The sequence below is a fragment of the Protopterus annectens genome, chromosome 17.part0, assembly GCF_019279795.1.
Source record: "Protopterus annectens isolate FY-2018-M chromosome 17.part0, PAN1.0, whole genome shotgun sequence".
NCBI classification, from domain to species: Eukaryota; Metazoa; Chordata; order Ceratodontiformes; family Protopteridae; genus Protopterus; species Protopterus annectens.
In genome coordinates this window covers 706559015-706572314 of record NC_056751.1, presented here as the reverse complement: position 1 = coordinate 706572314, position 13300 = coordinate 706559015, and the positions used below count along the sequence as shown (strand labels likewise).

At 42.6% G+C, this 13300-nt stretch overlaps 1 protein-coding gene across 1 annotated transcript in view; it reads right to left on the bottom strand.

Moving 5' to 3' along the window:
• Positions 1 to 3659: 3659 nt before the first annotated feature.
• UFC1 (ubiquitin-fold modifier conjugating enzyme 1) overlaps positions 3660 to 13300 on the bottom strand; it is a 163160-nt gene continuing 153519 nt past the window's right edge. The window contains exon 6 of the mRNA XM_044059128.1: positions 3660 to 4803. Within this exon, the coding sequence (XP_043915063.1) occupies positions 4717 to 4803 (87 nt within the window). The 3' untranslated portion in view covers positions 3660 to 4716. The remainder of the gene's footprint in view (positions 4804 to 13300) is intronic.

Genomic DNA, 13300 nt, shown 5'->3' with positions numbered 1-13300 from the left:
CTCAAAGGGAATGGCAAGAGTGATATATAGAAGGACATCTCACTGTACTTATTGATCGTACAGGAAATGTTCTTGGGATTTTATTAAGAAGAGGATCTGCATAATGTGACTTCATCATTTCAACTACTACTTAAAGACATGAGATTACAAGTGGAATTACACAAATGTAAACACAGACTAGCAGTGGATGTCGGGGGATCGAGAAATGGCATTTAATCAGAAGCTAGCCATAAATAATGCACATTAATAGAAGCTTGTGCCAAGCCTGGTGCTGGCTTCACACTAACCCTTCGAGTGGACACTCTGCCCACATGACTAGAGCTCAGTTCCAGTATGCCCTGTTGAGTTGAGATGGGACAAAGCTTCAATCAGACCAGAAAAAAAAAAACTGGTTAAGGCTTCAGCTCAAAGAGGGGGGAAAACTGGCAAGAGTAAGACTCCTACTCCCCTTTATTTAAAAAGGCCAACTATACAGCTGCACAACTGTAAAGAGAAAAAACCCAAACGCAGGAAATTACTGTCAGTATGCATATAGAAAATTCAGGTAGCAAGGATTTCTCTATGCAAAACCATGACTGATTTGTTAGACATTAGTGATTTCAAACTGAGAAGTGGAACGCTCATCAAGATGAACTCTCAAGTTGTGTAATGGTCAAACTGATGTCCAGGTTTGAAAGCATAAAACTTAGAGGACTTAGTAAACCCTCCAAAAATCTTTTGTTCTATGTTACAGAAATCATGGATCCAACGACTGAGGAGACCATACACTAGGATCAAGAAGATTAGCAATAGGGTACAGCTATTCATCTTGGGACAGGGTAGCACAAGAATCTCTGTATATACCCCCTCTCAGGGTGGGAGCTAAGGGCACACCTCCCAGCATAGCAAATGTACACATTTTGGAGTAATGCTCATAATTATTGATCAGACTTTTGCTCCATCCCTCCTAAAACTGTAAATTGTGAGACACACTGCTGTATCAGCTTTTAAAATGTGCCCCTAACTTTGGTCCTTTTGCCTGATTATTTGTTGCTTTGTCCCTACCTCTGGAAAGGAACGTTGAGAGCTATGCCAACCTCCAACCTCCCCAGCCACTTTATCCTCAACGAAAGCTGTGAAATTATTCAGACCACAGTCCTAGTTACTAAGTGGTGAGCACATGACCTGCAGAGTTTGGGAAGGTTGGCTGAACACTGGATAGGTTTCAAAAGTGTCTCACGTCTAGATGTATTTTATGAATGTCTGCCTTGCACAAATTGTTAACATGGTCTAACCTAAACTGGATCAGATGCGAATCAGTGGAAGATCAAATAACTCCCAATTTACAGCAGCCTGCAAACTTAAATAACCATAGGCCAGGAGTGTTAGTCTGAAGGTCTGAGAAGCATGACAAATAGGAAGGCTGACCACTAAGCCCTGTGGAGCACCACTGGTAACTTCTTTGCTTTCACAAGTGTCATTTGCAACTCTAGCCACATGGGTTCTGTTAAACAGCCTGTTGGCAATCCATTGTACAACATAATAATATTCAGATTTACACGTTTGTCAATAATGCCAGCATCAAGAATAGTGTCAAAGTCCTTGGCCAGGTCCAGAAATGCTGTATTTAATGTGCATCCACTATCTACTGCTTTGGCAATTTTTTTCCCAAATTAATGGAAGGAAAAATGAGGCATGACCTTCTTTTGACAAAGCCAAACTGATCAGGGTCCAGAATTTCAATGTCCAGATTAATGTGGTCCAAGATCTATTCGACTGCTTGACATACGAGACTAGTCAGACTGATGGGTTTATAGTTCTCAGGATCTGTTGTTAAAACACCCTTGTGCAGACATTACAATGGCAGTTTTACATACTTCAGCAAGGTAACCAGTGGAGGCTTAGACTAAAGAAGTTAAGTAGGGGTTCAGCCAAGTCATATTTGGTACCAATAATAAGGCAAAACAGTATGTTATCTGGGTTCATAGACAAGGTGTTCTTAACAGTTTAGAGGGCTGATAGGACTTTTTCCATAGTAATTAAGGGGGGAGGGGACAGTTGTGCCCGAGGAATCTGTGGAACTATGGATGGAGTAAACTTTGCAGCAATTCTGTTTCTGTTTGGGTCTGAGTGGGCAGTATTATTGTGGATTAACTGTTACCATTGTTGGGTGTAAGTTCTGAACTTTCTGACATTTAAAGAAAGATTTGTATTTTTTTAGTAGCTCTTTTGGGGTCACATTAAACTTTGAGCTTCGTAATGGTTCTTTTCAGCTCTTTACTAGTTTACTTAACAGTGTTCTTAAAGCACACAGAATCAGACTTACAAGCATTAATTAAATTTTGTACTCTACTATTTTAAAATTTTCATTACATTTGGTGCAGATAGGGATTGCCTTATTAACAGGGTCATAGATTTTTACTATGCTAACAACCCAGGGGGCCTCTCTAAGCCAAGCCAAGTTTTCCCAAAGAATAATGAAGTCCTGTATCCAAATAGGACATTGAGTGCCAGGCATTTATCAGCTACCTCTTTCCATAAGGGATATGGGTACCAGGCCCAGTGTAAATTTCCTGTTCCCCATCCACTGGTCTAGGCTGTAATTAAACTGGGTAATAGACTAACTCCATTTCACATATACAAATATTTAAGTGGAAATAGAGGTTAGACGCATAGGCAGTGGTTTTATTATTGAAACAGGATTACAACATAATTCATTTAGGTCATGAAATAACTGAAGGCTTATTTCTGGTAAGTCCCCAAGGACAGATGTACTTGCAAGGGAAGTACCACTATTTTTAAAGAAAAAGATCTCTCACTTATTGTCTGACTTGAAGTGACATGATACATGTGGAGGTGTGCAAGAAGTGACCAAATCTGTGATGAAGACCCCTAGTAGGATGGTAAACTTATTTGTACAAGTTAGCATTTATATGTCAAGAAAGTGTTGGGCATGCCAACATTGGTTATGTAGGTCAGCTAATTTATTGATGGATAGCTGAAGCTCCCCAGTAGAAAGATATTGGGTTTAAAGAGGATTTTAGCTACAGTGCTAAGATAGCTATCATGCTGAGATGACAACATGCAGAGTATTCAATAGCTAACTATCAAATCAGTAATTACTCTTGTTTAGGGTAATTTGAACATCAAGTTAAATGTGGCAAAGCAGTTGTCAATAGTGTGTTCTTTCCCTACAGTGTACAATGAATTCTGGGACAGCTCTTGGCTCATAATATGACAGCCGTATATGCACTGAATATGTTGCTCGGGTGTACAAATATAAGACTTTCCAAAAACAGCAAGGACTGCATTCTAAACTGTGCAACTGGCAAACAAAAAAAAAAGACTGGCAGGCTCTGAGAATGCATGTACAGTTAGATTTCCAGCATGCTGTATCACTGCATAGATTACCACAGGCAGCAAACAGCATAGAAAGTGGGTATTTTACAGAACATGCTGAATTTTGATTTAGACAAAATGTTTCTTATCAAGGATCCACCAAGGATTGCCCCTTGAAACTAAATCCTAATACACAGAAACGTGACATAAAAATCATGTGTGTAAATGACGTTATGCCAAAAAACACACACAGCTGACAACTTCTGAAGATGTTGAGGGTACTAATTTCAAAGCCTGAGAATCTGATAAGCAGAAACAGATAATGCATACAGAGAAAAAGCTAAAGCATAACAATTGCCCTCATGGTTTATTCTTGTTAGGCGGAAATAGCAGCCTTTTATCATTCTGCTTGTATTAAAGGTTCGAAAGATGAAAACCAGAACACAGAATATCATCACTGAGATTATTAGAGTCAGGCCAAATACACTGTGTCTTTCAACAAGTTTACATCAATTTACTGTCTTTCAAAATTTTTAAATAAATTTATTTTTACAGTTTCAGGCATAAAGGATTCTTCAGTCACCATGAAACACAGAGAGTAAAACTCAGGTCTGGAGTGGAAAATACTTCAAGGTTCTGATCTACTGGGGCAAGTTTTATAAAACAAAATACATGGTATGTAAAATGGATACCAGATATGGTGTTTTTGCGTCTTCTACCGAGGGACAGAGATTCAAGAGCCAGAAAAAGGTACTCCAACCTCTGCTGTGCATATTACTATAAAAACCTGCACATGTGAGGGAACAAGTGTCTCACTGCTCCAGCTGAACACAGAAATGGGCAACACGGGAGTTTAGAAATATACTGAGTCATTCACTTTCACTTCACATTAACCAGCAAAAATCAGTGCGTCATGTAAGCAACCAATGAATCTGCAGCTGGAGGAAAGTACAGGAGCTGAAAGGGGACAAAGCAATCACCTCCTTCCTATAAAGTGTTTCACCTTATAAACATTGATACACCCAAACTGTGACAACTTGGAACTAGTTCAGAAAACCAGTGTGATTGTGCGCGTGTGTGTTCCTGCTGTTTATACTCTGCAGTATAATATAGGTCAGAAACTGAAACTAAAAAGTCAAAACTGGCTACCACTTGAATGAGAAAAGCTGGAGTTCTTTCTCTCTTTATTAAACTGCTCCCTTCCACTCCAGTCACCCTTCATTTACATCAAGGAGAAAAGTCTTCCTAGTAATCTACTTTTGAGGAGACTGCTATGGCAGAAGATGGTACTTATGAAGAGGACTGTGATTTATTTGGTTCTTTTTTTGCCAATCATATTTCCAATCCTGCCAAAAGTGTTGATGACCATTATTAAATGCTAAGTGCACGTCTCCCTCTTTAGGCAGTCTTTGTCTGTGAATCTTTGTACTCAATCAAGCCTTTAGCGATCAGGTCAGGAATCTCCACGGCTAGCCATGGACCAAGCTGAAACAAAAAGACAAGCAAGATGTTCCATTAGGCAAAGTTCAGAAGAATAAACATTTCCACCACAGTAATAATTTACACAAATTTCATTCTGAATTATTATTAAATCAATACAATTTTCAATTACTTTTTTCCTTACACAACTGTACTATGTTCATCATACTGATCACTGTTGCAGCAGCCTTAGCTATACGGGTAGAGTACCCTAACTTACTACATTTGGAAGGAGAATGGTCCAGAAGACCATAGAGAATGGTCCTAGCAAAGCCTGATCTGGGCCTACAGAATGCATCAATCTTTTAATGTCTTCTAAAGATATATATACAGAAGACCAAGCTGCTGCTTCTAGAATCCAACCATTAGATTAAGCCAAGTCACCGGAAGAGGTGGCCTTGACCCTGCCTGGAACAGTTTTGCTGCTTGAGTATAACAAAAGGTAACAGCCTTGGACAATTTAGAAATGGTTTGTTTTGACACAAGCTGTCCCTTCTTACCTTCACAAGAAACGAACAACTGATCGATCTAAAGATGTGAAAGATTAGTTCCATCAAGATAATACTGAAGTTCTCCAAGGACTTCTAAAGTATGGAATATCCTTGCTCTGTCATTTTTAGGTTGAGGAAAGAAAATGGAAAGATGAATAGTTTGGCTTAAAAGTCAACTTGGATACAACTTTAAGCATAAAAGAAGGATTCATTCTCAAAGAAACCCTGCCTCTGCGGAAAAAAGATAGGGCTGTTTCAACATAAGAGCTTGCAACTCAGATCCCCTTCTTATAGGGATCAAAGCAATTAGTTAAAACTGTTTTCCATGTCAAAAACCTCAAGTCATCCAGTTCAGTTGTTTCAAACTGAGCAAGAAGAGGCCACGGGTTTTCTTGGATGACTCTTATGCAAATTTTAAAAACACTTTGATGTGAGAATGCATAGAAAAGAGAATTCATGGGCAGACATGCTGAAATGGCCAATAAATGAACCCGAACGGTGGAGGAAGATAGGTCATTGGACAGTAATCCACACATATATTGTAAAATTAGAGAGCAACTAGCCCTGGATGGATGCTGGTTAGGTTGTTGATTTAATCCTATATGGTTTCCTAATTGCAAGCTTTCTTGCCTCCATTATTACCTGCTGCACATCCTCAGTAAACAGGTGCCTAAAGGCAATTAAAACCATACCATCCAGGCAGTCAAGCTGAAGTTGATTGAGGTCAGGGTGTATCAATCATCTCTGTGCTTGTATGGAGTAGATCAATTCTGTGAGGAAACTTGTTGCAACTGCCCCTGACCATTTCCAAAAGAAGGGAGAAAGTACAGTTGTGTACACTTACCATAAATGCAGATGTTATAGTGTATTCACTGTTATAGTCATCACACACTGGTTATCTCGGCGGGGGGTAGCCCTCAGTTGGCCCAAATACCAGAGGCTTAGTATTTCTGCGTCGGTTGCTGTCGCTCCAGGACTGACGTCAGGTCGTCAGTGGTATAAAATCAGGCAGCCAACACCATTACATCAGTTTTCTTGCCCCAAATGTCAGAGCCCTCAAATAGGGAGCTAGGTTATGGTGGAAGAACACCACCAGTAGAAAGTAAACACCATAAATCCCTGTAGAGAGAGAGAGAGAGACAGAGAGAGAGAGAGGATGGAGGGTGGGAAACCAGGACTGCAACAGTGAAAACACTAACATCTACATTTATGGTAGGAGTACACAACTGTACCATGTTTCACTGTTGCATCACACTTGGGTTGACTCCCAAAGCTGAAGAAAAGGGTGGAGGCACTCAAGAAGACTGGGGGCTGGCTAGGATGCCCTGCAACACTGCGCTGGATTTGAAGACAGGCAGGTGGTAATGCTTGGTGAAGGTATGAACAGAACTCCATGTTGCAGCCTCCAGGATGTTCCTGGTAGGGATCCCTCTGAGAAAAGCTGCAGAGGTGGAGGTTGCCCTGGTGGAATGTGTCCTGACCCCCTTAGGGTGCGGTTTCCTGTATTTGTAGCAGAAATGGATAGTGTGCTATCCATTTGGAGATTGTTTGTTTGGATATGGCCTTGCCCTCTGCCCCAAAGCCGACTAGCAATTGGTCAATTTTCCTAAAAGATTTAGTCTTATCCAGGAAGAATCTGAGCTGTCTGTGCACATCTAGAAAATGCAGAATCCTTTCCCCCTGGTTTTGTGCGCTATGGAAAAAGATGGGCACATGAACAGATTGGTTGAGAGCCACAGTGGATACCACTTTAGGCATGAAAGTTGGGTTAGTCCTGACGGAGACCCTGTCAGCATGAAAAATGATGAAGGGCCTTATTGCCATGAGTGCTTGTAGCTCTGAAACTCTTCTAGCTGAAGTGATGGCCAGAAGCAAGGCTTTTTCCAAGGGAGAAATTTTAACTCTGCTGAAGCTACAGGCTCAAAGGGGGGTAGTGTGCACTTTTCCAACACAAAGTTAAGGTCCCAAGCTGGGGTAGGAGCTCTTCTGGGTGGCCTTAAATTGTTATCCCCTCTTAGGAACTGTTTGATGAGAGGGTGAGAAATGAGAGCTGGCTCTGTGCTGTAATGAGCAGAGATGGCAGAGGCATGAATTTTAAAAGAAGAGAAGGATAGGCCCCTGTGTAGTAGGTCTGCTAGGTAATCCAGGATGAGAGGTAGGGAGGATTGTGCTGTTTCAGCTCCTTTAGCCAGGATCCAGGTGCAATACCTTTTCCACTTGTCAGCATAGGATTTTCTAGTGCCGGGGCATCTGGCGTCACGTAGAACATCCAGGACTTACTTGCCTAGACTGGCAACTGAAGAAGAGGTCAGGGAATAAGCCAGACTGCCAGGTTCAAGGTCTGCAAATGTGGATGCATGAATTCTCCATTCTGCTGGGTCAGGAGAGTTGGGATCCGAGGTAGGTGCCATGGTGGCAGGGGTGACAGACTGTGCAGCAGTGGGTATCAGTGCTGGTGTGGCCAGTCTGGGGTAATCACGAATGCTCTTGGTTTTTCCTCTCTTATTTTGAGTAGTACCCTTAAGTGGAGGTAGAGGGGGAAATACACAGATAGAGAGGTTTACCCATTGGAAGGATAGGGCATACAATTTCCAGGCCTTTCTGTGAGGTTCCCTGGTGCAGAATTTGCTGAGCTGGTGATTGTTGTGGGAGGAAAAGAGGTACACCTTTGTGTTGCCCCGTTTCTGGGTTACAAGGTTGAAGGTGCTGTGGTCTAGCTGCCACTCATGTGGGTCTAGGAGGATTCTGCTCAAGTTGTCTGCCAGAAAGCTTTGGGAGTCTGGCAGGAATTGGGCTTGCAGGTGAATTTGCATGGCTGAAGTCATGTGTCAAAAGGGTCATGGTGAGCCTGCAGAGGGGATAAGGGCGAGTTCCTCCCTGCTTGTTGATGTACCACATCACTGTGTTGTCTGTTTTGATCAGTAGAGGCCCCAGGGAGAGTAGGGGGTCTGAAAGCTGTCAAAGCAAGCTGAACAGCTAGCATCTCTTTTTGGTTGATGTGCAGATGTATTTGATTTGGGCTGCAATGGCCCTGAATGCACCTGCCAACCAAGTGTGCACCCCAGGTATAATCGGATGCGTGTGTGGTTAGGGTCTGGATGGCATGGGGTTGAGAGAAGGGAAGACCCTTGTTGTGGTTGCATGCTGCTGCTCACCAAAGAAAATCTTTCCTTAAGACAGGGTATCATAGGTATGATAGTTTCCAGGTCCTGAGAGTGTTGACACCAAAGGATTTTTAGGTACCATTGAAGTTTCCTCATATGCAGTCTGGCATATGGAATGAGTTGAATGCAGGATGTCATGAACCCTAGAGCTTGCAAGATTTTCCTGGCAGATAACTGGGTTCTGGTAACTAGTTGAGAGAAGTAGCCTGTCAGATATGCTTGTTTTTCTGGAGTAAGGAATGCCGTCTGGGAAGCTGTGTCCAGGCTTGCTCCCAGGAATATAATTTTTTTGAGTGGGTACTAGTTTGGATTTCTTTTCATTTATAGTGTACGCCAGGGAGGTCAGTAAGTGCTTTACAAAGGTCAGGTGCTGCAACAGCTTTTCCTGACCATCTGCCTGATTCAAGCAGTCGTCTAAGTAGGGGTAAATTTGAATATTCCTTTGTCTGCAAAAAGCAATGGCTGGAGCCAGGCATTTTGTGAAAACTCTGGGAGCAGTGGATAAGCCAAAGGGAGGCGCAGAGAACTGAAAGTGCATAGATCCTGCTCTGAAACAGATATTTCCTGCAGGAATCCCTGATTGGGATGTGTAGATAGGCCTCTATTAGGTCTAGGGTGGCTAACCAAGCATCCTTGAATAGCACAGGAAGAAGCTGCGCCGGAGAGTGAGCATTTTGAATTTTGGTAACACCAGGAAGGTGTTTAGAATTGATAGATCGAGGATTGGGTTCCAGATGCCCTATTTTCTGGGTACAAGGAAAAGCCTGGAATAGAAACCTTGGCCTATCTGGTCTGCAGCAAAAGGCTGCATTGCCCTCATGGAGAGCAGGGAATGGACTTGGTTTTGTGCCAATGCCCACTGGTTTGAAGAAAAATCTGGGAACCCTTTTGGGGTAGAGTGTGGAAATAAAATTTGTATCCCTGGCACACTATGTTGAGAACCCATCGGTTGTTGGCGATAAGAGGCCCAGTTTTTGGCATGGGAGGAGAGTTTTCCTCCTAGGAGCGCAAGCAGGTGGGCAGAGGTAAGGGGTGGAGGTGTAAAGTCATTGTGTGTTCTTTCCATAAGGGGGTGGCTTAGCACTCCCCGTTTTTGAAATGGATGAACTCCATTGCTTAGATCTCTGCATTCCCTGGGCTGTTGTCTGGGGGGGGGGGTCTGCTTCCCCTAGGTCTTGTCTGAGCTGGTCCTGAGAGGGTTGGAAAGGACCAGTGCTTGGAGGGGCAATGCCTACTGAACCTCGGAAGCTGGACCTACAAGAAGTCTTTTAACTGTCTGCATAAATTTAACTTTTCTTCCATCTTTAAGACCTCTTCTGCCTTGGTGCCAAACAAATTGTCATTGTTCAATGGTGCATCCAATAGTTTTGATTTGACAAGGTCTGGCAAGGTCTGTTCCTTAAGCCAAGCATGTTTTCTAAGTACAGAACCTGTGACTGCTGCCCTGCAGGATGCTTCAAGGGTGACAAAGCCACATTGAAAGGTGTCTAGTAACTTGGCTTGCAGAATGTATAAGCTCTTGCAATTCTTTATTTTCTGCACAAGCTGGAAATGTAGCTATTTTTTGTTGAAGGAGCTCCATAGTATGTTGCTGGTATTTCAGCATGTGGAACTGACAATTTAGTGCTCTAATGGCAAGAGTTGCAGAGGTGTATACTTTTTTACCCCATCTGTCTAAAGCTCTGGAATTCCTGTCCGAGGGGTTGAGATTCTTAGCTGTGGTTACTTTTATTCCTTTAGGTCCTTGGGAGATTATCTCTGGGTCAGCAGTAGGATTCTTGAAAAGAAATTTGAGAGAGTCAGGGACTGTATAATACCCGTCAGGCTTCCTGGGAGTAGGAGGAAGGGTGTTGGGAGTTGAACTGAATTCCATAAAAACATCATCCACAACATCCAGGACAGGAGGAATGGCTAGAGGTCTGTGCTGTAGTAAATCTAAGAATTCCCCGATTCTCTTTTTGGACTGAGCATAGTCCTGACACTCCCAGTGGAAAAGCTCCCTTAAAGTATGTAGGGTTTCACCAAATGAAAAATCCTCTGGAGGAGAGGCAGAAGGAATGGATTCCTCTGCATATGAATCCTCATAAGCAGACAAGGGTTGCATGTCTTCATATTCAGAAACCTCAGAGCCATCAGACTTCTGGTCAGATAAAACTGCTGGGGACAAGTCTTTTTCTTTTGGAAGGGGTGGGGTGGGTTTCCCTAATAAGCAAGATAAGGTCTTTCGCCATTTTAAGTATTTGAGATTGAGGCATGGAAGCAGGTGCTTGAGCTTGGGTCGTCATTTTTTTAGGCGTAGTTCATACCCTGGGCCTTAGAAACTCGATAGTTTTAGAAAGAACTGAAGACGTGAAAGTCGTCGTTGGTTTGTGTCGAGTATCGGTAGTGCAAAGAACTTCCTCGGAAGCTGGTGCCTGCTCAGCGGCTCTGGACCCATCCAAGGTAGAGACATCCGCAGGATCCTTAGTCAAAGAAGAGTCTCGGCATACCAGACTTTGAACAGGTCTCTGTAGTGGCCTGCGAATCCACAGAAGCTGGCATCAGGGGCTGCAAAAGTGCCTCACTGAGGAGCCACAAACCTTCTATAATAAAGTAATGTGTCTCAAGTATGTGATATTCTTAAGAAGAAATGAAACATCCCAATGTGCCATGACATTATTAGACTAGGAGTTCACACATGGTGCTCCCATGGCTATTACTTTTCGTTGCAGATACTTGCCGTCATAAGAAAATAACATTGTTGTCCAAAATCAAGTCTAACAATACAATACAAGGTGGAACTGAATTTGTTTGGCAACTCTTAGTTTCTGACAATGTCTCGAGTGATAAGATTCTGTTCTATTGTTTGTTGTTAGACTTGATTTCGAACAACAATGTTTTTTTCTAATGACAGTAAGTATTATCTGCACCGAAAAGGAGTAGCCATGGGAACACCAAGTGTGAACTCCTATGCTGATATCGTCACGGCATATTGGGATGTTTCATTTGTTCTAAACAATACCACATATTCAATGCATTCCTTATTATAAAATATTCATGGATGATTTTTTTTGGTGTGGAGTGGTTCCGAACTTGAACTTCAGGGATTTATGGAATGTACTAATTCTATCACGGATTTCCTAAGATTCACAGATTAATGGTAGAGTTTTTAGATGTGCTTATTTCTAAGCATGATGAAGGGATACAGACTGAGATGTTTAGGAAAACCTGCAGAAGAAATAATTTGTTACATCGACAAAGCATGCATCCTCCGCACGTGTACAATAATTTAATTCAAGGGGAGGGCCTTAGGGTATCTAGACTTACTAGTTCAGATACCAGTTATAGATCAGCCTTGCAATGTTTGGAGAATGAATTTTTGAATGGAGGCTATAAGCAAAGTATAGTTGCGTACCTACCATAAATGTAGATGTTAGAGTGTACTCACTGTTGCAGTCATTACTCTTGGGTTATCCTGCTGGCAGGCTACCTGCAGTCGGCCTGAATTCCAAAGTCCTGGTCCAGCGTCGGCTGCTGTCGCCTCTTCCCTGACGTCAGTGCGCCAGGGGTATAAAAGATGCAGCTGACGCCATTTTCTTCAGTTTTTCTTGCCCCAGATGTCAGGTGCCCCCAAAAGGGTAGGCTAAATATATTATGCCAATAAACATACATGCAGTAAAGAAAAATTTACTTCATCTACAAGCAAATACACCACATAGGTTGTATAGAATTGAGAAGTACAGATAAACCCCAGCAAAAGAAAGGGGGACGGTGGGAGGGTAACCTGGACTGCAACAGTGAATACACTCGAACATCTACATTTATGGTAGGTGCACAACTGTACTATGTTAATCATGTTTCACTGTTGCAGTCATTACTCGAGTAGAATCCCAAAGCTGGGGATGGGTGGCTGGGATAAATAGGATTAGGAGAGGCTATGAGGCCCTGCAGAACTGCAGTGGCAAAGCCTGCTCTGGATTTAGAGTAAAGAGGTAAGTGGTAGTGCTTTGTAAAAGTGTGCACTGAACTCCAAGTTGCAGCCTCTAAGATGTCTTTGGTTGGTACTCCTCTGAGGAAGGCTGCTGCGCTGGTAGAATGAGGCCTAATGCCCTTAGGCACTGATTTGCCATGTTGAGAATAGCAGAAACAGATGCAATGGCCTATCCATTTAGAAATAGTCTGTTCTGAGATAGCCTTTCCTTGTGATCCTGTAGCATATGACACAAAGTTGCTCAGTCTTTCTGAAGGATTTAGTTCTGTCCAAGTAGAAGCGTAGCTGCCTGTGTATGTCCAAAGAATGCAGAATTTTCTCACCCTTGTTCTGTGGGATTGGATAAAAGGTAGGCAAGTGAATGGTTTGGTTGAGGGCCACACTGGACACAACCTTAGGCATAAATGTTGGGTTTGTCCTCAGAGAAACCCTGTCTGAGTGAAAAATGATAAAAGGTTCCACAGCCATGAGTGCTTGTAACTCCGAGACTCATCTTGCAGAGATTATTGCTAGGAGCAGAGCTGTTTTCCAGGATAAGAGATTTTATATCAGCTGTTGAGGCTGGCTCAAAAGGAGGCAGTGTGAGTTTTTCTTAGACATAATTGAGATCCCATGCCGGAATTGGTGCTTTCCTTGGAGGCCTGATGTTTTTGGCCCCTCTGAGGTACTGCCTTAAAGGATGAGAAAAAATAGGTGGTTCCGTATTGTAATGGGCTGAAATGGCTGAGGCATGAATCTTAATTGATGAAAAGGAAAGGCCTTTGGTCCAGCATCTCAGTTAGGTATTGTAAAATCTGAGGGATATTAGGTACATACGTGTCAATGCCTTGTCCTGGTTCCAAGCACAGAATCTCTTCCATTTTTCTGCATAAGATTTT